The sequence below is a fragment of the Phascolarctos cinereus genome, unplaced genomic scaffold (genome assembly GCF_003287225.1).
Source record: "Phascolarctos cinereus isolate Bilbo 61053 unplaced genomic scaffold, phaCin_HiC Scaffold_1;HRSCAF=81, whole genome shotgun sequence".
Lineage (NCBI taxonomy): Eukaryota > Metazoa > Chordata > Mammalia > Diprotodontia > Phascolarctidae > Phascolarctos > Phascolarctos cinereus.
Window position 1 is genome coordinate 145,576,968 of NW_027555514.1, and position 26,009 is coordinate 145,602,976.

At 38.3% G+C, this 26,009-nt stretch overlaps 1 protein-coding gene across 2 annotated transcripts; it reads right to left on the bottom strand.

The window, feature by feature from the left end:
- Window positions 1-2,247: 2,247 nt before the first annotated feature.
- On the bottom strand, window positions 2,248-25,612 carry ARMC10 (armadillo repeat containing 10). 2 transcript variants are annotated; one of them, XM_020984520.2, is made up of 6 exons: window positions 25,289-25,612; window positions 17,595-17,740; window positions 14,470-14,604; window positions 11,852-12,028; window positions 5,326-5,397; window positions 2,248-4,413 (listed from the first exon to the last, which is right to left on the bottom strand). In XM_020984520.2, the coding sequence occupies exons 1-6, from the start codon at window positions 25,479-25,481 to the stop codon at window positions 4,153-4,155; spliced, it is 984 nt and encodes a 327-aa protein (XP_020840179.1). In that variant the 5' UTR covers window positions 25,482-25,612; the 3' UTR covers window positions 2,248-4,152. The 2 variants fall into 2 exon arrangements, with proteins under 2 accessions (XP_020840179.1, XP_020840180.1); XM_020984521.2 differs by lacking the exon at window positions 11,852-12,028.
- Window positions 25,613-26,009: the final 397 nt, after the last annotated feature.

Here is a 26,009-nt window from a genome sequence, read left to right on the forward strand (position 1 = left end):
TGCAGTGAGCCTTTTCTGCCAATCCGTGTGATAGTTGTTTCAGTTTCTTCAGAGGCTTTGTTCTATGACTCACAGCTATATAAACACCACCACCACTACACTGGCATTGAAAAGATGGGCCTTTAATTCTAGTTATTTGGTACCAATAAAGGAGTTTTGCAGCTTCCTGAGGGCAACCCAGCCTGTCCCCTTTCATTTAATTCTAGGCCAAACTTGTCCTTCTATACTGAGTTAGATATCTATCTCTATCCATGAGCAGGCTCTACAAGTTATCCATCCAGCTGCTTGTCATATACATTACCCATCTATGAAACAGTTATATTATTAGTGTGAGTTAAATGTGGGTACTTGTTAGACTTGACTATTTGAGTGCCTATGATATGCTTAGCCCTTTGCTGGCTGTCCTGAAAGGGGGAAAAATGCTAAAGATACAGTCATCAAGGTAGTTGGAAAGTCAAGACAATCACTTGTTCCCTCAAAATCAATTACACGGGGACAGGATGAGGTAAATGTGGTTAGACAGTAGTTAATATTTAATTAAATTCAGTAAGTATTTATTAAGCACTTACCAGGTACTGTGCAAGGTTTGGGGCTACAAAGATAAAAAGTAAGCAGGCCCTACTCTTTCAGAGATTTTGTTCTATTAGGGGAATTTACATTCTCTTGGCGGTGGGTATGGGAAAAAGACCTGGACGGGGGTATGTGTGTGTGTGTAATAGATCATGCTAAACTTGAATTAGCAACTTCATATGGCAGTTAAAAACAATCAATGGAGTCTTAGCATTACTAGAAAATATCCAGAAGGGTGAAAGTCTCATTGTATTCAACAAGTGGAGTGGCCAGTTTTAGAAAGATCTTTAATAAGTTGGAGAGTATATTGGGAACCAGCATAATGTAAAGACACAAAACCACATTGAATGAAATCCATTGGAAGAAATGGAATTTTAGGTTGGTGAATATTTGGGGTCAGGGAGAAAATATGACAGCTTTCTTAAAATAAACGAGGACTGCCCTATGTAAGTCATTATGATTGGTTTTATATTTGGTCATGGAGAGAAGAGCTAGGGTCAATGAGTGCCAAGTGAGAGTCATATTTTGGCTCAATAAAAGGAAAACCTAACTACCAAATAGTAAGAAAATTTAATGGACTGCATAACTAATTTAATGATGATGACAGAAAACAGAAAACTAGTTGAAAGAGAAGACAAAGCACTGGGGGTGGACATAAGTATATATATTTCTTTATCAGATCTGGGATTTTATTAGTAAAGGGAATTTCAGGTAAGAAAACTCCCTCTTCCAGTCCAGATCAGCTCCTGCTCTGCTTCTCAGTCTTGGAGAATTGCCAGAGGCACTGAGAGGTTAAGCCTGGATATACCAAGTCATAGCAAGTATTTGTCACACAGGATCTGAAAGAATATTTCCCTGTTTGACAACAACTCCATCCACACTGCCATGCTGCCTTCTAAAGCTGGAATACATTTATCACTCTTTGGACTAGAAAACACATGATCCCTGATGGTGGAAAAGTATCTTTTCCAAGGCTATTTTTTGCTTAATCTTGGATTTAAACTCACAGGGAGCCTGCAGATGAGATATGTACTATTTTGCCAAATTAAAACTGGACTACTGCATATTGGTGGTTATTACAATGTCATGAGAATTCCCAGAGGTACACACAGGCTCCTTTTCACTAGAGTAGTTGTGCCAAAATTTACTTAGGGCTTTTCATGTTTAAAACCTTCCAGAGGGCTTTTTCCAAGGTTCTAAGGAAGCTTCCTCCATCTCTGTCATTCAACTTTTTAAAATAGTTGATTCATAATTGTTGTTGTTCAATTGTTCAGCTCTTTATGACCCCACAGTAAATACTGTCCACAGGGCTTTCTTGTCAAGGTAACTGGAATGGGTTTGCCATTTCCTTTTCTATTGGATTAAGGAACCGAGGTTAAGTGACTTGCCCAGGGTCACACAGCTAGTGTCTGAGGCTGGATTTGAACTCAGGTCTTCCTAACTCTAGGCCCAGTGCTCTATTCACTGAGCCACCAAATTGCCTCTAGTTAATTAGTAAATATGTACAAATGTTATTCCAAGTCCCTAAACCAGTATCAAGAATTTTTAAGCTCAAACCTTTAAAATGGAAGCAAGTTTTAAAAAAAGCACTACTGTCACTGAAACTTTAATAGCAATTCTTAACTTCTGTACTTTGGCTGACAATTTCGGAAAGATTTTGATATATGAGACATCAAATGAGCCACTAAAAGTTTATTTGGTTGATATTTTCCCAGTGTCATTTAACATACCTTACAATAACCTTTAATGAACAAAAATGTCTTTCGATAAGACAAAAAGTGAGTTACGTATAGTACAAATACTATTTACTAACTTTAAAATAACATAATAATAATCACTTTAGAGTCCTTTGCTTAAAAAATACAATTCATTAAAATAGCATACTCCAAAATGAAAGCACATGGTACATCCTTAGAAAAATCCATTTCATTTATCAGACAAAACTAAGATGACTCTCTGTTAGTTGAACCAACTCAATTTTCCTGTCCAACTGTAAGATCCTAGATATGGAGCAGGAAGGGATCCAACTCCTCTGCTTTTCAGATGAGGAAACTGAGGCTCTGAGTGACTTGCCCAAGGCTATACAGGGAGTAGATGGCAGAGCAGGGATGGCACTCAGGTCCTCTGACTCCAACCTGCGCTCTTTCAAGTCCCATGTATTAGTACAGCACTTTTAAAGTATCTTCATATCTATTAATTGATTTGATTCTTGAAATAACCTTGCAGAAATTGGAGCAAATTTATCCCTATTCTGCAAATGAGGCTTATCAGAGAGGTTAAGTGATTTGTCTCACTTCAAATCCTGATACCTGGGTGGAAGATACTGAAATCCAGGTCTATGCTAGATATAGATTCAAGATGATTCTTAGGCTAAAATACAGCAAAATACTGAAGGGACTATACACAAAGGGGTGATTTTATTCATTTTGAGAATAAAACTTCCATTACACAGATTACTGGTCACATTTATTTTTGCACATTAGTTAAAGTGACTTTATTCTGTTGATTTTATGAAAGCTATTTTAATTTTAAACACCGATACATTTCTTAAAAATTACTCTGTAGCTTTCATACATCAAAATTCCCAGAGTCCCAAAAAGTTCTGTAGTGTTCACTTTAACTAAAAGGTAATCAGAAAATTCTCAATTAATTTGAATTAAGGATATTTTAACAAACTTGAACATTTTAGCCCACAACAATTTTTTCAACTTTTCAAGGATTCAAGTACAAAATCCTAACAGATTTCTCTTTGGGTGATGAACTCATGCCACACTATCAAGAGCAGATGAATCTGAATTAGCTCTCCAGGACTAAAGTCCTCAAGGGCTTCATTAGTATCTTAGACCAAACTCTCAAGGTCTCTCTTAAGAGCTTAGAAACTGACCGTGTGACATGGGAGACACTGGCACAGGACCGTTCAGCATGGCATGCCCTCATCAGAAAAGGTGCTGTCCTCTATGGGCAAATCAGAATTGAAGTAAGCTCAAAAGAAATGCGAGATATACAAATTATGGAACCCACTCCAAATGTTCACATGGACTATTTGTGGTAAAGCATTCCGAGCTCATGTTGGTCTAAGCAGCCACAGTTGGATACTGTAATTTGACTTAAATGTGGTGATGTCATTTTGGTCCTCTCTGAGAATGAAGGACAACAACCAACCACCAGACCAGAAAATCACAAAGAATGTTCCAGGTATCTTCAGGTTCCTTGCTTCAGTGCATACTCTTGACGGATCCCATCCTTCTGGTTATATTTTACTGCTCAAAGGTACAAGAAATCCTAGAAATCTTTACAGATTCTACTTCTTCCTCTTAGTTACAGTAAATGGCAAAGAGACTATATGATCGAACCGCTGACCGGAACCTTAGTTTTATTTTTGCCAACAGGAACAACATTCCTACATGAATCTTCTCTTTCTGCCCCGAGGCTTTATAGCCACCATTGTGATGTGGGGGATGAAGTCCCGAAGTATGGGAACAAGATGAAAGTGTCAAAGCCACTTGTCTTGCTCACAGACTGCAACATGGAGTTATTCCTTGTGGTCGCGGTGTTTTGTTTTGTTTTTAAACACAAGGCCAATCAAAGTAGGGTTAGTATTTCTGCAACTTTCTCTTTCACATCGACATCATGGTGATATATTAAGGACAGCAGCTTCTCAGTACACTCTGTAGATTCTCCATTGAGGAAAGAGAAAAGAGAACTCTTATTAAATTGATGCTGGGCAAATGCGTTCTCTTTCTGCTTTATACTGTTTTTTAAATTTGCAAAGAGTGTAAGGACACGAAGAAGAATTTCCTTCTCCGTGTTTCCATCAAAGAGGGAAATCAGTGATGATGGCACCTAAAAAAATGAAATAATTATTACTTTTTAAAGTCAAAATTTAGGATTCTAATACACAATCATATTTTTATATATCCTGGTATATAGTGATTATATTACAGTACTTTAAATTTTACTAAGAAAACTGAAAGTAGTTTTCTACTCAATTCATAAGAAAATCTTTTTATACATATTTGTGACTAATGGTAGCTATCTCCAGGGTGGGAAAGGAAAAAAAAAAGTAAAGAAAAAGAAATTTACATGATAACTTTATTATATATTTAAAAGGAATAGCAAGTTGTACATAAGAGATTTGCAGTTTCATGTACAATCATCTTTTTTTACTATACTATGTTATGGAAATGCTTATTTCATTCCATAAGGAAAAAAAAATCTTTTTATGGCATGATTCCTCAGATATCTGTGCAAAATCTTCCAGGGAATTCACATTTTATACTGTTGGAAAAGAGTGGCTTAACATTGAACTTTAAAATGCTGTATGCTCTGAATATCAGGATGTGGCTTAATTCTGGGGGGTAGGGGAATACATGCTGTTTTAAAATACCTAATGTGCAGTTTCTTTTTGGAAAATTTATCATTGTGTGAACTAGAAGAAGAGGTTTTATGAAAATATTTTGTGTCATAAAGCTCACAGTGAAAAAATTAAATTTTATCTTATGTGCATTAAATATTAATACAGGCTTCCTTCAGGGAATTATGAAATAGCATGACCAAATGCAATTTCATACATACACTTTATTCTTCAAAATAACAGCTTTCCTATACTTATTCACAGAATGGCCTGAGATTTCAGTATTATAGTTATTTTTCAGTTGATCAATATTGATTGATTTCATTATCTAATAGCTTCTTGGTGATTAAATACCTATCTTCTACAGAGCTTAAAACAAAATAAGTACATAAAATATTTACCTGCACACTGAGAAGTTCTTTTGTCATGGATGGATTTGCCGACAAATTCAAAAGCACTTTTAAAGTCTGAATCTGAAATGAGAATACTTTTTAATCAATTATAGACAGCTGAACTTTAAAGGAATAGGAAGAAAAATTATCAATTACATAAAAATGAGGAACATAAAGAATAAGCATAGATCTATAAAAGTTAGCTTCCCATGAACATAACCTGAGATTAGCAATATATTCTTGTATGTTAGCTAAGTAGGATGAGGGCATTTTTCGAGCTAAAATAGCTTAGCTGAGATATTAGCCATAAATAGCTTAGATAGAAAGTGGTTAGTAATCCCTCATTTTATATACACAGGAAAACTTAGGCTCAAAGAATTTAAACATTTTCCTCAAATTGATACAGCTATTGGCAGAACCAGGACAGGCACCCCATCTCTTACTTTAACTCTTTAAAAGTCTTCCATTTGCTTTAAGCATGAATAGTTATTGTGCAGAACAGAATTCATGTGCTTACGTGCTCTGACCTATTTTGAAAATTTAGCTCCATTCCAACAACAGTCTATTACATTACAAGAGTAAATTAACCATACCTGTGTGAAGTCCAGAAAACAGGGGTTACACTCCAGACTGCACACTCTTCTAATGCCCACAGAATACTTACTAGCTAAATTAGCATCAAGCTACAAGGTCACAATTTCTTTTCACGGAAAACAGGACACATCCCTGGACTATCACAGAATTTTTCAATAAGAGATTCCCTCCCAAAAGTGTTTTTTTTTTAATTTTTTTTAGCAAAAGCAGTGGTTTAAAGGAAAAACAGTGGAAAGGTAGGTGAGATGGTGCTGGGTAGAAAGGAGAGGAATGTGAATGAAAAAGACAAATGCAAACAAACAAAAAAACCCAGAAGAATTAAAACACAGGAATTTTGCTTCCTGTCCATTGTATAGTGGTTAGACCTTTGGGTCAAATCCATGTGATTTCTTCCTTGACATCTAGCCAAAGGATGAATGAAAGATCCACTCCCCATCTTTTGTAGTCTCATTGAGCTTTTAGACTCTTTACCTCAAGTCTGGTCTACTGCAATAGCCTCTATGGCAGATCTCACTGTTTCTATTCAATTTTCTCATCAATTCATCCTACACATTAGTGGCTGATTAATTTTCTGAATGAACACCTCTGATCATGTCATTCTCAAAGTTCTCCCATGGACGTCCCCAGAATCTCCATTTGGAGAAGCATTCACGCTAGCCATGCTTATTCCAAATCTGGTTTAGCCCCGTGACTCCCAGACTACTTCTCAACTTTTCCTCAAACACACATCTTCCAGCGGCCTCTCCCCACCGTCTCAGATTCCTTTTGTGCTGTCTTCCCCATCAGAATGTAAGTTCCTTGAGGGCAAGGACTTCTTAAAGTTGTATTTTCAGAGCTTAGCAGTGTCTGGCACACAGTAACTGCAAACGCTCTGTCCATCTATTAGCTCTCCACTGTTTACAAGGTAACATGAACCTATTTATTATGTCGGGTCTCATGAAGCAACTGTACCTTCAAGTCACTGCTGGTCTAGGTTTTGATCCTCAGCTTTACAAGTTCAGATACTTGGTTTTATCAGTTTATTTGGAAGTGATAAAGCTCAGGGGAAATGAATCATGGTGCTAAAACTTACAAGACACTGAGTGAAACTAGAATGTCAGCTGATAAACAAGGGAGACATTTTGAAAGATATTCCAGGACTGAAAATTGATGTGGGCTGTCTGCAGAGAGGACAGTCCCTCCTGGTGGGAAAGTCTAAGAGAATTATCAAAGTATCTGGAAAGATTGTAGATATAATAATTTTACAAGGGAGGAAGTAAAGCTCAGAGAAGCACTCACCCATTGTCATACAGGTGACAAATGAGAGTCCCTTGACTTCCAAACCAGCAATCTTTTTATACTACCAAATTGCCTCTACCAGAGAGCTACTTGGTGGTACACAAACTGTATATTCTTAAAGAATATTTCTATCAAGTGTGGGCAGCTTGAGCATATTCTCTGTGGACAAGTCACTTAATCTATCTCTCAATGTCAAAGCCAAGTAGAGAATATAGTAAACTTCAAAACAGGAGCTAATTAGCCCTGACAGACAATTTTTCTTTCTTTTTTTTTTCTTTTTAGGCAATTAGGGTTAAGTGACTTGCCCAGGGTCACACAGCTAGTAAGTGTCAAGTGTTTGGTCTGAGGCTGGATTTGAACTCAGGTCCTCCTGACTTCAGGGCCAGTGCTCCATCCACTGCACCACCTAGCTGCCCCAAGACAATTTTTCTCAATGCAAGTTTCCTATACTAGTGAAAACAGTGAGGAACAAAACCAAACCTCTAAGGATATTTCTATCTTAAGAATCAGTATTGAAACCTAAAGTGGGAGGACACCCTTAATCAATGATAGAGGCACACTGAGAAATTCTTACTACTTAGCTTTCCTTTTTAAACATTCCTTATTATTAATTTCCAAAAACTTTGGTCATGACATCACTCCTTGAATGACAGATGAGATAATTTCTAAAACTAAAATACATGTTTAAGGCATGTAAGATAAATGAGAAGTTGATGCCTTTATTTGTGTGTCCATGGGGAAAATTAATGCTAGATCCTTTCCTGAGGTTTAAGCCAACATGATCCTATCAAGTAGCAGTTAACAAATATTTCATGGTAGGTTACTTCTGCAGATGGCAAATCTCACCCCCTTTATATTCATTCCCATTAGCTATAATTTCAGAAGATATTTTCTATCTTGTCCCCAGATTACAGGAGTATAACCTACTTAGAGCTGATATTTCCCACTGTGCATAAACTATATTTCATATTCCTTAACAATCAAAGCTCTCCATACTCTGACCAATCCAACCTTTGTACCTCTATGTTTCACTATTCCCTTCACATGAAACCTCACTCCAGTCAGACTGGTGGTCATCTACCTCTCTCTCTTATTCGTACAGCTTGCCCTCTTCTTCCATTTCTACCAATTACAATTCTATTAATTATTTAAATGCTAGTTCTAATTCTCTCTTCTCTGAACAACCTTCCCTGATTCTTTCTGGCTAGAAGTGTGATCTTCCTGTCTTGTGGATCCTGATACCACCAACATATCACTATCTCAATACTGCATTGATTGGTGATTTTCTCAGCACGGATAGTCCCTCTACTAACTCAGAATGCAATCTCTTTAAGACAACTTAGCAGATGCTCTTTGGGTATCTATGGTTGAAAAAAATCTCACTATGCAGCTGACTTGGTGATAAGACTCTGAATTTAGCTAGCTTGGTGCTCAGATAACAGGCCAGCTGGACTTTTGGGGAAGCAGAGCATTATACATATACAAGCCATAGGATCTTGGGTAAATTATTCACTCTTTGAGCCTCTGTTCCTCTATGTAAAACCCTGCCTTACCTATTGCACAGAATTGATGTAAAGATCAGAGGAGAGAATGTACAGTCAAGTACTTGAAAAATTCTAAGAGCTCTAAGGAATGAAAGGGGTTATTATCTTACAGACCAAACTAGGTTGTCAGCCCCTGGAGGGCAGGGAACACATCTTGAAGCATTCTTTGTATTTTCCCCAGCATCTGCCTAGCCCAGTGTCTTAAAATAAATATGTGCGATGAACTAAATTGATCTCACTGTATAAACAAACACTGTCAAAACAAGTTCACTTTTTTAAAAAGTGAATTAATTTTTATCAGTGCTAGTGTTAACTGAAATGAGATCCTAGGAACAAAGCCTTCTTAATACACAGTTCCAAAGAGAAGAGACCTGATGTAAAAACAAGACTCCAAAATGAGCTTTAACAGATGTAACAGGTAGGAAAGAAGTAATGGACATTTTCCCCTCTAATTTAGATTTTTTTCCTATTTATTCATTCATTTATTTATCACATTCATTTTTTTAAAATTTTGAGCTCCGAATTCTCTGTTTCTCCAGCCCTTCCCCAACCCATTGAGAAGCAAGCAATATACCCAGTAATGGGCATTTTATTAACAATTTGGTACCTAATTACAAATGTAGCTTTTATTACCTGCTAAGCAATGCTACCTTAGAAGCAGGATAGCAAAGAGAATAATAATAATAATAATGATGATGATGATAAGCTAACACAAAGCACTTTGAGGTTTGTAGGACACTTCATATGTTACCTTATTTGATCCTCAAGGCAACCCTGTGAAGTAGATATTATTACTCTCCTCCCTTTACAGATGGGGAGACTGATGCTGACAGGCTAAGTGATTTGTGGAGGCACATACAGCTCATAAGCGCCTGAGGCAGGATTTGAATGAGGATCTTTCTGACTCCACCAACAGAGCAATTAGACTGTTTAGTGGAGGGAGCTCTGGTCATGAAATCAGAAAGTGCCTCAGATGCTCATGAGACATATATGACCCTGCACAAATAACCTAACCTTTCTGAGCCTCAGATGCCTAATCTGTAAAGTGAGGGGCTGGACGGGCTGATTTTTAAGGTTTCTTCTTGCTCCAACTCTACGATCTAATGATCCTACAAATTTGTAAAATGATCACAAGAATTATCAGTACTTGAGGAACAGACAGGATTTTTTCCTTTCCTACACATCACATAAACACTTGCTATTTTTATTCCAATGATGGTAACATGGACTACTAGTAAAATGTTTATTACCCAAAGAGAAACAGTATCATAGGTCCAATGGGGAAAGTTTATCTGACATTCTAGTGGTTGTTTGCCCAACAACTAGGTATCCAATTCAGAGTTTATGAAAGAAGTTGTATTCCAAGAGGTCATTTGCAAATTAGCTATTTGAAACTCAGAACATAATTTTTCCCCTGCAGATATGTTAGAAAATTAGGTTCGATTCCAAAACAGACCTCGCAAGACAATTCCCATGCCTTACTGTGGCACTGAGGTCCTTGAAGGCAATGCCAGCAGAGTACAAATTCTGGCAGGAATGTTGGAAGGTTTAGTCCTGGCAACAGCCTGTGCCTACCTAACTACATTTGGAGAGGCTCATTACCAGAAGGCTGGCCAACAAGTAATGATTTTTTTGGCCAGTGACTCATGAGAGATGTAAACTTGCAATAAAGTAAGTACAAAGAAATATTGTGCTATCAACTTTGTCTTTCAAAATCATAAAATATGTTTTGAAACAGTTACACAGTGTTCTGTGTCCTTGGCCTAAATGGCCTGGAGCACACAACCATATAGAAGGATTAGGAGGACCGCACTGGGAGCCATGTCCATTCCTTAATTCCCTAGAACGCAGGAAAGGGGGAGGTACACTGAGAAGGGGACGCCTTAACTCCAAAGAGAAAAGGGCATTCAGGACGACAGAAGATGGTTAAATAGGCCTGAACAAAAACATACTATCCCTGGTATGATGAAGAAATGGGCGACAACAGGGGTAGAGGGATGAATTTTTGTAGCTATTCAGGCAGCTACGTGAGTCACCAGCTGAGCAGACAGATCAGAGCCAAAGCAGATAGCAGAAGGCAAAATAATTTGAGAGGGGATGATCAAAGGATTCAGAAGGGACTTAGATCATTTGGTCCATGAGCAGCAGAAGCAGCATTTGAATCTGGGCCCAAAAAGAGCTTCCCAAAGGATCACTGCAGTTGGCCGAGAACCAATAGGAATGCCCAAGTTGTAATGTGGAAGGTGAACAGGAAGTGGTTGGCAGTGAGCAGGAAGAAGGGAAGAAAAAGGAAGTGGATTCTCATATGTTTGTAGCAGCTAATGAGATAGCTGGGGCTGCTATATCAGTGACAGAGAAGGGGAACAAAGGGAGAAAGGGAAAGAGGCAACAACAGTATTAGGGAACAGGAAGAGAGAACTAGGGAAAGTGAGAAAGTGGTAAAGACGGAAAGGCCAGGCTGGTGTGGCCACTCTTCTCTGTGCCATGTGTAAAAAAGACTTTAGAGATTAGTTTCATCTAAGCACAGGTGGTGGTTCTGGTTAAGATCCTATCCAAGTGTATTCATCTATGCAAAGCATTAAAAATGCTTCATGACAATGACCTGGTCTCCTCTGTAAATCATCTTGAAGACAATATCCAGGAATCTCAGAGGTGACCTCAGGGGCCCTCTGGTCCAACCCATACTTGCATAAAGAAATCCTTCTACAACATAACCATCAGGTGACTAGTTTTTGTGTGAACACCTTAAGTGAGGGAGAAACTCATTAACTCCTGAGGAAGCTGAGGCCACTTCTGGACAGCTCCAAATGTTAGAAAGTTTCTCCTTACATCACACCCAAATTTGCTAGGTAGCAGCTGTCACCTGTCCAACTTCTGCAGTTAAATGAACATGACAGTCATTCAAAAATCTGAAGGTGGCTCTCAAGTCCTGCTCTATTTCTCCTCTTCTTGAGGGTAAAAATCCTCAGTTCCTTCAAACAATCCTTCAGAAGCATGATCTCCTCAATGCATGCATGAAACTTTAATTTGGACCAATGAAACCAACAATCTACAGATGAGGAAATGAAATCTTAATTGAGATAAGCAAGAGGTTGATTTTAAAAATAAGAGTTACGAACCTTGGTGTTTTCATTTCCCACAGATAACAAATCAAAGAAGTCTGAAGCTGAACTGGCAAGTAAGTGGTGATAGTCATTGGTGACCGTCATGTTTGTTAGCAATCTCAGGCCAGCCAACTGTACATCTGAATTCAAGGCAGAGGAGATAGTCTCCTCACAGATTTGGCTGATGTACACCTGAAGAAAAGAAAGAAAAAACAAGATACACTACTGAATTTCATCCAGAATGAAATAAAATCAGGCAAACGCAGAAGCTTTCTCAAGTTATCTGCATAATATGTCCTCCTTACTGTGTAGAGTTCCTTAAGTGAAGAATCCCCAAAGCCTTGTTGTGGTAAACAAAAAATGGGCAAAAATAGGGCACGCTTCTTTCCAAAGTTAGTTCTTCAGGGATAAAAGGAGGAAAAAGCAAGTATTCTTTTAATTCACTCAGTGATGTGGGAGGTAGGTTAGGTTAACATAGCCTCAAAATATTGCTATTAGCAAAAAAAGCAGCTCTAGGGCCTATCAAATTGTCAAAAGAATACAAAATTATCCTGACAATCTGTTCTACTCTATAAACAACTAAATTATACCCAGAATGAACTTAAAAGGCAAACTTTCTACAGTAGAGAGATTTCTAAGATTCTAATAACTTTGTAGTTTACATAGAGGTCCAGCCTAAAAAAATTTTTGTAAAGGACATTAATAAGGAATGCATTCAAAGGAAGCCTATCAGGATAGCAAGAGGGCCTGCATCTATTCATAGGAGGTTATATTGGGAGGATCTGGCTTCCATAAGTAGATTCAAGAGAAATCTTCAAAGTATTTAGATGGCACTGAAAGATTAAGAGATCCCACTGCTAGGCCAATACCTCAACGAAGTCAAAGACAGAAACAAATATTCTGTATATAACAAAACGTTCATAGCATTTCTTGTCATAGCAAAGAACTGGAAATAAAGTAGGAGCATATCTATTTGAGACTGTCTAGACAGACTATTAAAGGAACACAAAGGATTACTGTAATATGAGAATTCAGAGAAACATTGGAAAATTTATGTAAACTCATGCCAAGTGAAGTAAACACAATTAGGAAAAGAATATACATAATGACAACAACATAAATGAAAAGAATAATAAAACAAAATTTAACATTATCTAATTATAAAAAATCTTGGCCACAGAAAAGGGATGAGTAAATACATCTGGTGTGTGTTGTCAGATGTGGTCAGTATGTAAGTTTTGCTTAATGAATTTTTGCCCCTTTATTACAAAGGAAGGCTCAAGGTGGAGGGAGAGGGGCATATATGGAAACGACAGTCATGTGAAAACAAAGGCATCAGTAAGTTCTTTTTGATAATAGAAGGGGAAAGAATAAAGGATTTTCAATGGAGAAGGGTCACAAATCTGGATTTGGAAGGGACTTTAAAGGTCATCTAGCCCAATCCCCCTCATTTAACAAATGAGGGAACTGAGGCCTTGAGTTACCATGTTATGAAGGTAGCAAGGGAATAAGTAGCAAAGCTGGTTTTGAACTCAGGATTTCTAATTCTCAATCCTTTGTTCTTTTTACAGGAGGATTAGACTTGAAGTTTGGACCCAGAGGACAGAGTAAAAAGAAAAAGGAAAATTGCAGACAGGCAGGTTTCCAGTCTACAGAAGGAAAACTGCTCTAACAGAGCTGGCCAAAACTAAAATGGGCTACCTCAGAGGATAGTGAAGCCTCCATCAATGGAATTCTCAAGCACAGCCTGGTTAATCATTTACTGGAGACGTTACAGAGGGGTTTTTTTGGTTCAAATATGAGTCAGACTACATCACCTCTGAGGCAATTAAATATTTCTATGGGATTTGAGAAGAAAGGGACTTTAGAGATTATTTACTTCAACCTTCCCATAATAAAGCCTCAAAAGGTTAAAGGATTTCTCCAGATTAGCATAGCTAATTAGTGGTCTATAGGACCCATGTCTCCAGTCTGGCGCTTCTGCTACCATACCACATTACCTCTAATACCAAAAACCTCATAAAATTTTATTTATGGGCCCATTCTATTTCATTAGAGCTCTACACCACATCAGTTATCTTCAAAACGTGAGGGCCTCTCATCCTTTATAACTGATATATAACACACTTCTCTAGAATTCTGGGGTTCACATACAATTTTTAAAAGATTTGCCCCCAAATCTTTAAAAAATGTGATCTATATAATTTTCATTACTTCCAAATCCCTCATTTCTCAATATTTGTAAAGATCAACTCTAAAATAAAGTAACCCACATGTATTTTCAATTATTATTGTTCAAATAATTATTTGTTTCTCTTCAAGCAAGCAGCTCTCTAATTCTCAGTCTGTCTGGCGTCCTTCCTTAACCCTGGACTATTTTCCCATCACAGGTAGGTCACTCTGTAACTCAACTAGGAGCTTTCTCCAGACTCTAAGATGATGCTGGGTTCCACCCCTTGGCTGGCCGATTCTCCAAAGGGTTCTTTTTGACCCTCTATAGAGGGTAAAGTACCTTATTATACTGTTAAGTAAAAGCTTGTTGATTATGATTTCCCAATAAAATTATACAATTTATTTTTAATGGCCTTTTAACTTTTTATAAATAATTTTCCTTGTGTTTTAATGTCACTCACCTTAATTTCCTTCTGATTCTGAATATTCATACTTAAGTTATTTAGTGCATTTAAAGCCTTCTCTTTAACTCTGGGGTTGGGATCTTTCAGTATGTTTCCAATAACTAAGAGACCATCCAAATTACGAATGACATCCTAAAAGAGAGAAAATAAGATTATACTTTCACCACTTTTGTTTTTTATATTTAGCTGCTCTTTCCTAATTTTTGGATTTCATCTAACTTTTCAGTTCCCCCAGACAATTCTCTAAGACTATTAGGAGTTTCCTATGCCAACAAAATCATAGGCACAGGTAAAAGAAAGAATTCAAGTGACTGGGCAGCTGGGTGAAGCAGTGGCTAGAATGCTGGGCCTGGAGTTAGGAAGACCTGCTTTCAAATCCTGTCTCACACAGCACAAAGGCTATGTGACCTTGGACAAGTGACTTAACTTCAGTTTGCTGTACTTTCCTCAACTGTAAAATGGAGATAATAATCTCCCGGGGTTGTTATGATGATCAGATGAGATAAATTGTAAAATGCTTTGCCCAGTGCCTGGCAGTATTTCAGTGTTAGCTATTAAGTAATTGTTCTAACACAGAACAAATAATTTTCCATAGTTATCTGTACCATGTTATCCTTCAAAACACTGCAGTAGAATATAAAGTCAATCTTGCACAATTTATACAAAGATCTCAAAGCAATTTACAAACATAATTAAATTTCACTAGATGGTGCAATGGATAGAGCAATGGGCCTGGAGTCAGGAAAACTCATCTTCTCAAGTTCAAATCTGGCCTCATATACTCACTGCAGGACCCTGGGCAAGTCACATAAACCTGTTTGTCTCAGTCTTTTCAAATGTAAAATGAGCTGGAGAAGGAAATGGCAAACCACTCCAGTAGCTTTGCCAAGAAAACTCCAAAATGGGTTCACAAAGAGTCAGACACGACTGAAACAACTGAACAACAACTCTTGAAATAAGTATTTCAATTTCTATGTTACAAGCAAACCTAGAAAATGGCATGACTTGCCTAAATGATTCTTTGAGAGCATATTAAGCACCCTCCTGGCTCCTCTACTGAAAGAAAAATCAATTGCTTCACCTGCTTATAAAGGGAAAACCCCCATATCTATATGCTTCCCAGGATAAGCTAACAAAACAGAACAAGAAATTAACAAAATATTTCATTCTTTTGTCATAACTGAGTTTTGCTGAGCAAATAATGCAACTTATTTAACAAATAAACTTTTATATACACCTAATGGTGAAGACAGCAGCAGTTTTTTGATTTTGTTCTCTCTCACCCTAAATCTTAACAGGTTAGGAATAGACTTCTTTCCAGAGTGTGAGGAGAATCGGGCTGGACCAAAACACAATTTAAAAATCAACTGAAAGTCTTAGGCCCATTTCTCTATTCTGGGAAGTCAAAAAAGGAAATATGAAATAAGAAGGAACTATTTAAAGTCAGGCTTTTTAGTACAGCTGTGAAGTGTGCTACTTTCAGAAGCAGCTTCCAGGAGCCTTTTCATTCAAATGAACAAACCATAAGGCATTGACAGATACAACAGCTTCCTGGACGTATTGATCTGTTTGCAGAACTACAACCTGCAGCTGCTAACGTAGCAGAGACCATAAGCTCTGTAACAGATTCACTGTCTCTAGTCACAGGTTTACAGATCTCGAGCTGGACAGGCCCTTAGAAGTCACCTAGCCTACCTGACCCCCATATACTTATTTTTTTTAAACTGAGGCCCAGAGATGTTCTGTGATCTTGCCACATGGATACAAAAGAAACATGAGATGCGCAAATTTAGAGAATCTACCCCAAATGTTCACAAGGTCTATTTGTGCCCAACTTACAGTAGAGCATTCCCAGCTCATGTTGGTTTGATCAGTCACAGTCGGACACACCGTAATTTGAGTCTAGCATAGGGATGTCATTTTGGTTCTCCTTGAGAATGAAGGAGAACAACCAACTGCCAATTAAACAGCAGAATCAGGATTTGAACACAGGTCCTCTAACTCCACATTGATCATTCTTTCCACTGAGCCATGATGCCTCATGGCCAGCAGATCACTTAATAGTTATTGCTTTCATTTTCTATTAAAATGATATATATTTTTAGATTAACTATTTCATGCAATTGAGGGATAAAAGGGACAACAATCCTGCAAAAGATGAATCTAATTTAAATACATTTGTGACTACATTTTAGGAGATCTGAATTCCTAATGGTCTTAGAATCACCAACTGTTACAGCTGCAAGGGACCTTGGAGATGATTTACAACTTGACATTCCTCCCCCATCCCCATTTTACAAATGAAGAAACTGAGGCCCAAAGAACGGAGGTATCTTACAGTTAGACAGCAGTAGAGCCAGGACTAGAAGGATTCAAGTTTCCTGACTCCCAGTCTAGTACTTTTTCTGGGTTTTTTTTCTTAGAAGTACACTGCAGAGCATGGAAATGGTGAATTCAAAAAAGCTTTGTTCTTTAAGTGACATTATGAAATGTAGGGAATTAGGTGAGTGTGAGCTAGGGTGAACTAACACAAGTTTCTTGGGTCCTGTGATTTTGAGAGCCCCACAAGGCTACTTTCTGACAACTCTGAACCAGGCTTCAGGGGAGAAGAGAAGCTCCTATATCAAAGCTCCTTAGATCTACCCAACAGGTATATATAATTGCAGCTGGGGCGCTAGGAAGAACTGCCTTCTTGAGGTTAGTAGCTTAGTTGATGGTGAATCTCAGAAAGAGGAACGCCTCCTGTTATGATGATAGGGGTTGCATCTTCTCTAAATTAGTTCCTCCCTTTGGATCTATGGATAAAATTTAGGAGGTCCAAGAACTTGGATGGGAAGAAAAATTACATCTTTATTTTCACTAACATTTAACTGAAATTTGGCATTTCCTTCAGTTACAAATTAAAAAAAAAAGTAATATGATTGTGAGAAAAGATCCACAGATTTCACCAGACTGTTAAAAGGGTACATGACATACACATAAAAAGATTAAGAAGCCCCACTCTAAAGGCGCAATAAAGCATTCAATCTCCAATAAAATAAATAAATTTATTTTCTAACCTGGCTGATTCTACTGTGGAATAGGCACAAAGGAAGCCTGCTTCATAAGAACAGATTACTTACCTGATTGACTGAAAAAGCGGCACTGTTACCCAGTGTAATCAAAGCTCTTTCACGAATTAAAGGATCCTCAGTTGACTCTAGCAAGCAAATGAGTTTTTTAAGATGTTGAGCATCCAGTATACTAGATGATTTGGTACAGTCATCCTCTGTCAAATACATAGAGAAAAAAAAAAGAAGAAAGAAAAGAAAAAAAGTCATTTAGATTTATTGGATACTTAAACTATTGATTTCTGTCTGTTCTAAGACTGGGTCAATTATGAAACAGTGTTAGTAACTAATACAGATTTAGGTATATCTTTATAAAACTTTATTTTAGAAACCTTAAACATGCTGCTCCTCTAATTCTTAAGGCTTCTACCTTGATTCTGTCCTCTTCTCCACTCACACATGTCATCAGGTTATAGAAGGGGTTCTTTTGTCATCAATGGTTTGGCATAGATAAATTCTGACATTAGAAGTGACTCAGGGGCAGAAACCATTATTGCTTTTCCATATCATATTACTTGCATTTAGTCCAGTGCCTTATATATGACTTAATAAATATTGCCTGAATTGAATCATGAATGAAGATTTATCAACTTTTATATTGCAGAAACTAAAAATATGAAGTTATGGTAATGTGGCAATGTGTACATTCAGAGGTAGTCTATAAGAAATTAAAATTCACTTTGTCTCCTTCACCTATATGTGCACTTGAACACATGACCTCTGAGGTTCCTTCCAGCTCCAAATCCTAGGCTATGAATCAAATAATAAGCCTTTTTGAGTGTCTACCCTGTGCCACGTGCTATTCTAGGCACTCACCAGATAATAATGAAACACTCACAAACACTGCCATCTGATCTGCTGATACCCCCTAAGAACTTCTAGATCTTGCCATCTACTCTACTGATGTGCCTGAGAATTTCTGGTTTCTTACAACTGAATTCTTTTACGTGCTGTCTCCTCCAACTACAGGGTGAGCTTCTTGAGCAAAGGGCTTTCTAAATTTTTCTATTTAAATCTCTAGCCCTTGGCATAATGTTTTGTACGTAATGAGTACTTGGATGATTTTGCATTCACATATGCACACATATTTACACCTATGTTTTACTTATTTAGAAGCCAGTAACTGAATTTTACATGATATCCTAGTTTAATTGGCATTTTGCTCAAAAATTAAAAGAAAACAAAAAAAACAAAAACCTAAACCCTATACCATTAACAACCCCCTCCCCCCACATATAAAAACAAATAAACAAAAAAAAAACCACCACAATTTCTCCCCTGGCCTATGATGTAATGCTAAAAGGTCGTTATAAATATGTTCTTGAATAACTATTGAGTACTGTCAGGGAAGGATTCAGATATAGATTGTGGGACACACTTAAGAAGCTTTTAGCAGTTGGATAAGCAATCCACTGAAGCATTTAAAAAGTCTGATGATTTATTGCACTGGACATTTATTAAATAAACCCTTCAGTCTCCAATTATTTCCACAAAATAGGACTTCAATTCAATATAGAGCTATTAAGTGTCTACGTATGAGTTCTTGTCTAAAAGCCTTTTCACAAAGGACATCCTGACTACGTTTAAAAAAATTTAAGTAAAGCAATCATTGAAACACAATTTTTCTAAGCTATAGATAATCGAATTCACTGTCTCTTCCTACCTAATTGTATGGATAAAGAAGGAGGTCCAAAGAGGTTAAATGACTTAATAGACTCACATTATCTTAGGGTTAAAAGGGATCACAGGGACCCAACAGTATAAGGCAAAAATTACTAGACTGGAAGTCTGGAGACCTGATCTCACGCTGGATCCACCACCTACTACCTGTATGACTGTCACTTCAGGCCTTATTTTCTCATCTGTAAAATGAGATGACTGAATTAAATTATATGGCCAAGTCATATAGATAGTTTCAGAAAAAAGAAAGCAAAGGACTACTACAACTACCTAGACTCAGAATTCTGCTGGACCTGGATTCAGATCCTGTCTATACTGTTTACCTGTGTGACTTTGGATAGGCAAGTCATTTAACTTCCCTGGGCCTCAGCTGTCCTTATTGGTAAAATGAAGTAGCTGGACTAGATGGGCCCATTCCAGCTCTAGAGCTGTAATCCTAGGAATTAGAAGAAACCTTGAAGATTACCTAAGGCAACCACTGGATGACCTCTACTACATTTGTGGTACACAGTCATGAAGCATCCCCTGAAAGACCTGAAGGGGTAAGGAGTCTACTACTTTCTAAGTCAATCTACTCTACTTCGGAACAGCTCTGATTTTTCTATATATCTAGCCTAAACCCCCCTCTCTGCAAATTCCAACTACTGCTCCTAATTCTGAATTCTTGGACCAAGTACAGCAAATCTAATCTCCCTTTCCAATATGATAAGTCTCCAAATACTTGAAAGACAGCTGTCATGTCTCCCCATGAAATCAAGTTTCCACATAATATAATCTGATAGCAATATTACAAATTTACTCAATCAAATATTATCTCCTTTAACATTTTCTGTCATGAAACCTAATTTTCCAAAATCTGATTTTAATTCTATACTATACATATTTCTCTAAGATGGCTTATTGTTTTTTAAATTATTACACTCTATTTCACATTCATTAGCAAAATGTTTTGAGTTCCACATTCTCTTCCTCACTCCACTCCTTCTTGCACCTACTGAGAAGGCAAGCCATATAAGACGGCTTGTTGTTTAGAAGAATCCGTTGTTTATTAGAAGTTGGCTGTTTTTAAGGCTGCTGAGAATTATACAATTTTGGGGCTAGCTGGGAACACTGACAACTGTGGGTATTCTAAATGTCCAGTGATCAGCAAAGCAACATCCCATCAAAGAACTGAACTTCATCAATATTGACATTTTTGTGATCAATGAAACCAGAAGACAAAAAAAAGATGCAGCTAGATTGGAAGAATGGTTCATAGGCACTCCTTGGAGAGGCAAAGAAAAGAGTTGGTTTCATTGGGTGTCTGCTATTTCATGTGGCATTTATTAGTTTCCTCTTGTAGTGCTCACAATGAGCGTAAGTAAAAGAAGTACCATGAATATAAGTGTAGCTTATGTACCAACCCTGGGGACATTGGATGAAAAGGTGAAGAAATTCTAGCAATAATCAATCAATCAACAGGTATTTATTAAGAGCCTACTATGAGCTAGGCACAGTGTGAGGCGACACAATACAAAAATAAAGAACAAGACAATCCTTACTTGCAAGAAGTATAATTCTAATGAGGAAGACAAGTACCCATGTAAATGTACAGCATAAAGAGATAGTTAATAAATACAAACATATACAAAGTAGTTAAATACAAGTTTTGGGAGGGAAGACATTAGAAGTTGTAGGAAAGCCAGCATCTTAAAGGAAGACAGGAACTCTATGAGATGAGGCATGGGGAAGGACCAGAGCAAAGGTGCAGAGATGGGACATGTGTGTCTAGTGTGAGGAACAGAAAGAAAGCCAGTTTGGCTGGATCAGAGTGCAGCAGTGGTTGGAAAATTAGGTTGCTAGGAACTTGCTAAGGATCCTCTAAACCAAGTTGACATAATTTGATGATTGGTTAATTTAAAGTGAAGGTAGGTAATGAAAAAAAATTAAAATTAAATTAATTAAAAATCTAATTAATAACTTCCTGCAGAAGTTTATACTAAACTGCTCCCATAAGGAGACCAAAAGAACACAGAAAATGTCTTAGACAGAAGATCCTTGCTAAGCAGTCTCATGGCTAAAGGCAATGCCAATTTAGAATGTAAACTCATTGGTAGAACATCATGGTTAAAAAGGAGAAAACTGAGTACTGGGAAGGCAAAATGACATACTTATTTAATAAGAAATCAGTAGCACCTCTTTGTAAAGCAGCAAAAAGCAGAGGCAAACACAAGTCTTCAAACAGCTTGGTCTAAGCTACAACTACATCATCACAAGAGCCTCCATAGAGGATCCCTAGATGAATGAAAACAAAGATGAAAAAAGAAACATTGATCAGTGTCTCTACCGTGATCTATTTTTGCCAACTAGCATTGAAATCATCACATTTAGATCCTAACACTTCAGCTCCTTCAAGAGCTATGGTAGGAAACCATATGTGCACCTAAGAAGTCAAGAAGAGTGGCTATACCAGATAAGAAGAAATTGATTCTGGAAGCGACACAATCTGGGAAATGGATCAAATATCACTTACTATTTGGCATTAAAAGGTCGTTACAACCTGACCCCTCTTTATCTCTCCAACCATCTTTTTTTTCCACTCTGTACGCTAAAACAGAGTTAAATAGAAATCAGCAGGCTAACCGCCCAACTTTCCAACCTTCTTACACACTCATGCACTCTACAATTCCTTCATCCATATGGGGTCTATGTGCTATTTCCTTTCCCACCTAGATGATTTTCCATTACTTGTCTGATATGTCTGTCATGTTTATTCACTTCGTCCTTGGTTTCTTTCACAGCTCAGTAATTACCTTTTTTAGGAAGCCTTTCATGGTCTATTCAGCTAATGATGGGAATAGTAGCTAATATTTACATATACCTCTTTAAGGTTTGTTCTCAAACTTCTTGTTACTCTTCAGAACCAATTCAACCCAACTACTCTCTTCTAAGTTACCAATGTCTTAATGAATACATCTTGTGTTTTTCTCAGTCCTACACTGTTTGACACTGTTGACTATCCTTTCCTCCTGGATACTCACTATCCTTAGTTGCTGAAAATTATTCGTACCATCTATAAAAATTCTCTATCTGCATACTTGGGGAAAAAACCTACAAGCTTGGAAAGTTAATTTTCCAATCTGCTTAAAAAATGTTCCAAACAAAGTGTCTGACGGGGTTTTGAACCTATTTGTTAAAAATAGAAAAATGCAACATGCTCCAATTAGTTTGTAAGAACAACTAGCTGGCATCAGGGAAGATGGAAATTTACAACTGAATTTCAATAAAAACTTCTGCATAGTTGGGTAACGGATAGAACAATAATGATTCAGTGGGCACAGCCAACAATAGATTTCTTTCACTTGAATCTAGGTGCCTTTGTGAGGGTTTTTTTGTGTTCTGACAGCTGTTAAAATTGAGTTTTGAAACAAACTGAACATAGAACTAAGACTTCAAATCACTGTATCACAAAGTATTAAAATAAAAAAATTCAAAAGTAATTTGGGATAGTCAATTGAAATGCTTGTATTAGATAAGCATTATTAGTTTTACTGAGAGCAAAATCATGTGCCATTAATAACAAATATTTCAAAACATTCTCATCCAATCCTTTTAAAATCTCTATTTGGTAAAACTTAAAATTGTATATAATTATATATTATGCAACTGATAATTGCATAAACATACATTGCAAGTAGATAGCCTCAGTTTTTTTTTAACTGATAGAGGTACATGACCAAAAAGTTTGGATATTATTGGTCTAGACTGTGCCATGCATTGGAAGGACAGCCCACTGAGTCAGTCCATCAGCAAATCTAGCCAGAACAGTTGCTGTCAGTGGACAATGAGTGGGGAGGAATAAACAGGAAGATTTGGATGAACTGCATGAGGCAAATTACACAGAGATTTTAATGATCTCAAGCTGCTTCCTGGCACAAAAACCTTTTCTTCAACATAGATATCCTCCCAGTGAAGCTATATGGTTGCAAATCTTGCACCATAATTTCTTAATGACAGTGATCTCTCCCCCTCCAGTTGATAGATACACGGTGAACACAAGCAGGCTGTAGCATATATTTAATGCTGCCTATGTGTTAGAACTGGCAAGAGGAGTATCATTCAGTAAATGTATGACTAACAAAGGTGAGTCACATAGAAAGATGGAGGGACATATGGTATTTACAAAACTCAGCTCCTGACACTTATTACCTCTGTGACCTTAGGCAAGTTTGAGCCTGTTTCTTCAAATGTAAAATGAAAGTTGGACTGTATGGCCTTGACAATGTCCACTTAAGTAGTCTCTTCTAACCAGCTGGGTAGTGTACAGAAGATAGAGCTCTGGATCTGGAGTCAGAAAGATCCGAGCTCAAATTTAGCCTAAGACATTTTCTAGCTTGTGACCTTGGTCGTGTCACTTAACCTGTTTCAGTTTCCCCAACTGTAAAATGGGGATAATAACAGCACCTAGCTCCCAGGATTGTGGGGGTGGGGAGAATACTTGTGGTATACAGATGTGATCTTAGGTCTTTATGGTAACTTCAGGTTCATGAGCTTATTTTTCTTTTAATTGAAGTAACTGTATTTCAACACAATTCTTTTCCTTTGTAGTTCTATGTATTTTATTTTACATACCTGAAAGCAGTATTCTAAAAAAGGGTCTATGGGCTTCACTAGAATGCCAACAGGGTCCCTGATACAAAAAAGGTTAAGAACCCTTCCTGCTCCTAAGACTTCTGACATTCTGTAGGTACCTGTTCAGCACTGGGGTGGATCTGCATTCTTAGCCATCAATCTTTCCTCTATGAGCAAGTCATTTTAATGTCAGTAAATAAGCTTTTCTAGTTATATAATGGGATAAAAGCACTGACCTGACAACGAAAATGAATCAAGAATGCCAAAGTGATTTGTTAAGTGATTCGTTGTTCAGTCAAGTCTGTCTCTTTCTAGCATTTTCTTGGCAAAGACAACTGAAGCAGTTTACCATTTACTTCTCCAGTTCATTTTACAGATGAGGAAACCAAGGCAAACAGGGTTAAATGGCTTGCCCAAGGTTACACTGCTAGCAAGTGTCTGAGGCCCGATTTGAAGGAGGAAGATGAGTCTTCCTGACTCCAGGCCTGGCACTCAATCCACTTTGTCACCTGGTCTCCCAGCTTAAAAAAATATTAGTGACAGAGCAAAAACATCATGACAAGAGGAGAAATACAACTTTAGGGAAATAATGTTATTTCCATTACTTCTGAGGAATATTAGATTTTCTTCAGTAGCTCTGGAGTCCTATCAGCTTAACATTACTGTCTATCATGAAAATTCAGTTAATATCCAGACCCTTAAGAATGGCTTTTAATCAAATGGAAGAGTAAGTTTGTACTGAGACAGAGGAGATATCAGTCAAAGTGCAGTAAGTTATAGATTATACGTATATCTACGTAGCCATATCTGTAGCTAGGATAAATTGGAGAAAATCTCGGAGGAAAGGCATTACTATTAAGGAGGACTGAGAAAGGCTTCCTGCAGAAGGTGGGATTTTAGCAGAGATGTCAAGAAAGCCAGAAGGCTTCCATTACATTAAAAATTTTTTAAAGAACCATCAAAGCAGTGGCAGAAATTTAACCCTCCCCATCTCACCTCCATCACCAACTATAGAGTCTAGTAACCTAGCCTCATACCCTAAAGAGGGTAGCCAAATACAAGAAAAGGAGGCGCACCTCGTTTGAACCTCACTACTGTGGGAGGCAGGGTACTGCTGTTACTCCATTTTACAGTTAAGGAAACAGGCTGGCAGAAGCGAAATGACTTGCCCAGAGCCACAGGGCTCACGTGTCTGAGGCTGGATTTGAACCTGACTCCTGGGCCAGCGCTCTTTCTGCCTGGCCGCCCAAATGCCTCAAGAGCATTTCATTCCACCGGCTTCTCCAGCCCAAGTTCCCCCGGGGCTGCCCAGGCCTCCAGCACCAGAAACGGAAGGCAACAGCGCCTGGGGTTCGGTCTCTCCTGCCCTTCCCCCAATCCCGGGTCTCCCGGGGTGGGGAGGAAGAGGAGCTCACCTGCAGGAGAGGAGGGGCTGGACCCCCGTTGGGGGGACGTCCTCCCCTGCTCCGCAGGGCAGCCGCGGCTTCCGCCCTCAGCCGCCGACTTCCGGCTCTTTTTCTCCCCCCAAGCCAGTCGGTAAACGCAGTAACAAGCGCCGGCCCCGAGCACTAGGCCCGCTACCCAGCCCGCCTCCTGGGCTCTGCCCATGCTGTCCCCTCGACCCCAGGCACTGCCCAGGCTGCGAGGCTGCTCCCCGGAGACTAGAGCCAAGGCTTCCAGCACCGTGCAGCCCAGCGGGAACACGTGTGAGCGGGTTGCTAGTACGCGTGCGCGCAGGGGCGGGCTCAGTCGAGGAGGAAAAGGGGATTTCAGTTCCGCCTGCCCTCCCCCACCTCTGGCGGCCTAGAAACTGTATCTACCCGCAGTGCAAACTTTTTTGTCCCAGGGATCTTCGCTGCCCCTGACTTCAGCGGCAGCAGGGATAATCCTCACGAGTGCTCTGCACGCGCACACACAACAAGAACGGTTTTTATTTTGTTTTATGTGTCCAAGAAGCTAGGGGTTAGAGTTTGTTGTGGGAGTTGCAATTGGGCATTTACCTACCTCATCGTATATAACCACACTACAGATAATTCCTCAGCTCTGCGTGCTTTTTCGGGTTCAGGGAGAGAAGCAGAGAGGGAGAGATTTCCCTCCATTCGTTAAAATAGGAGGATGGAAGAGGCAAGGGCCAAT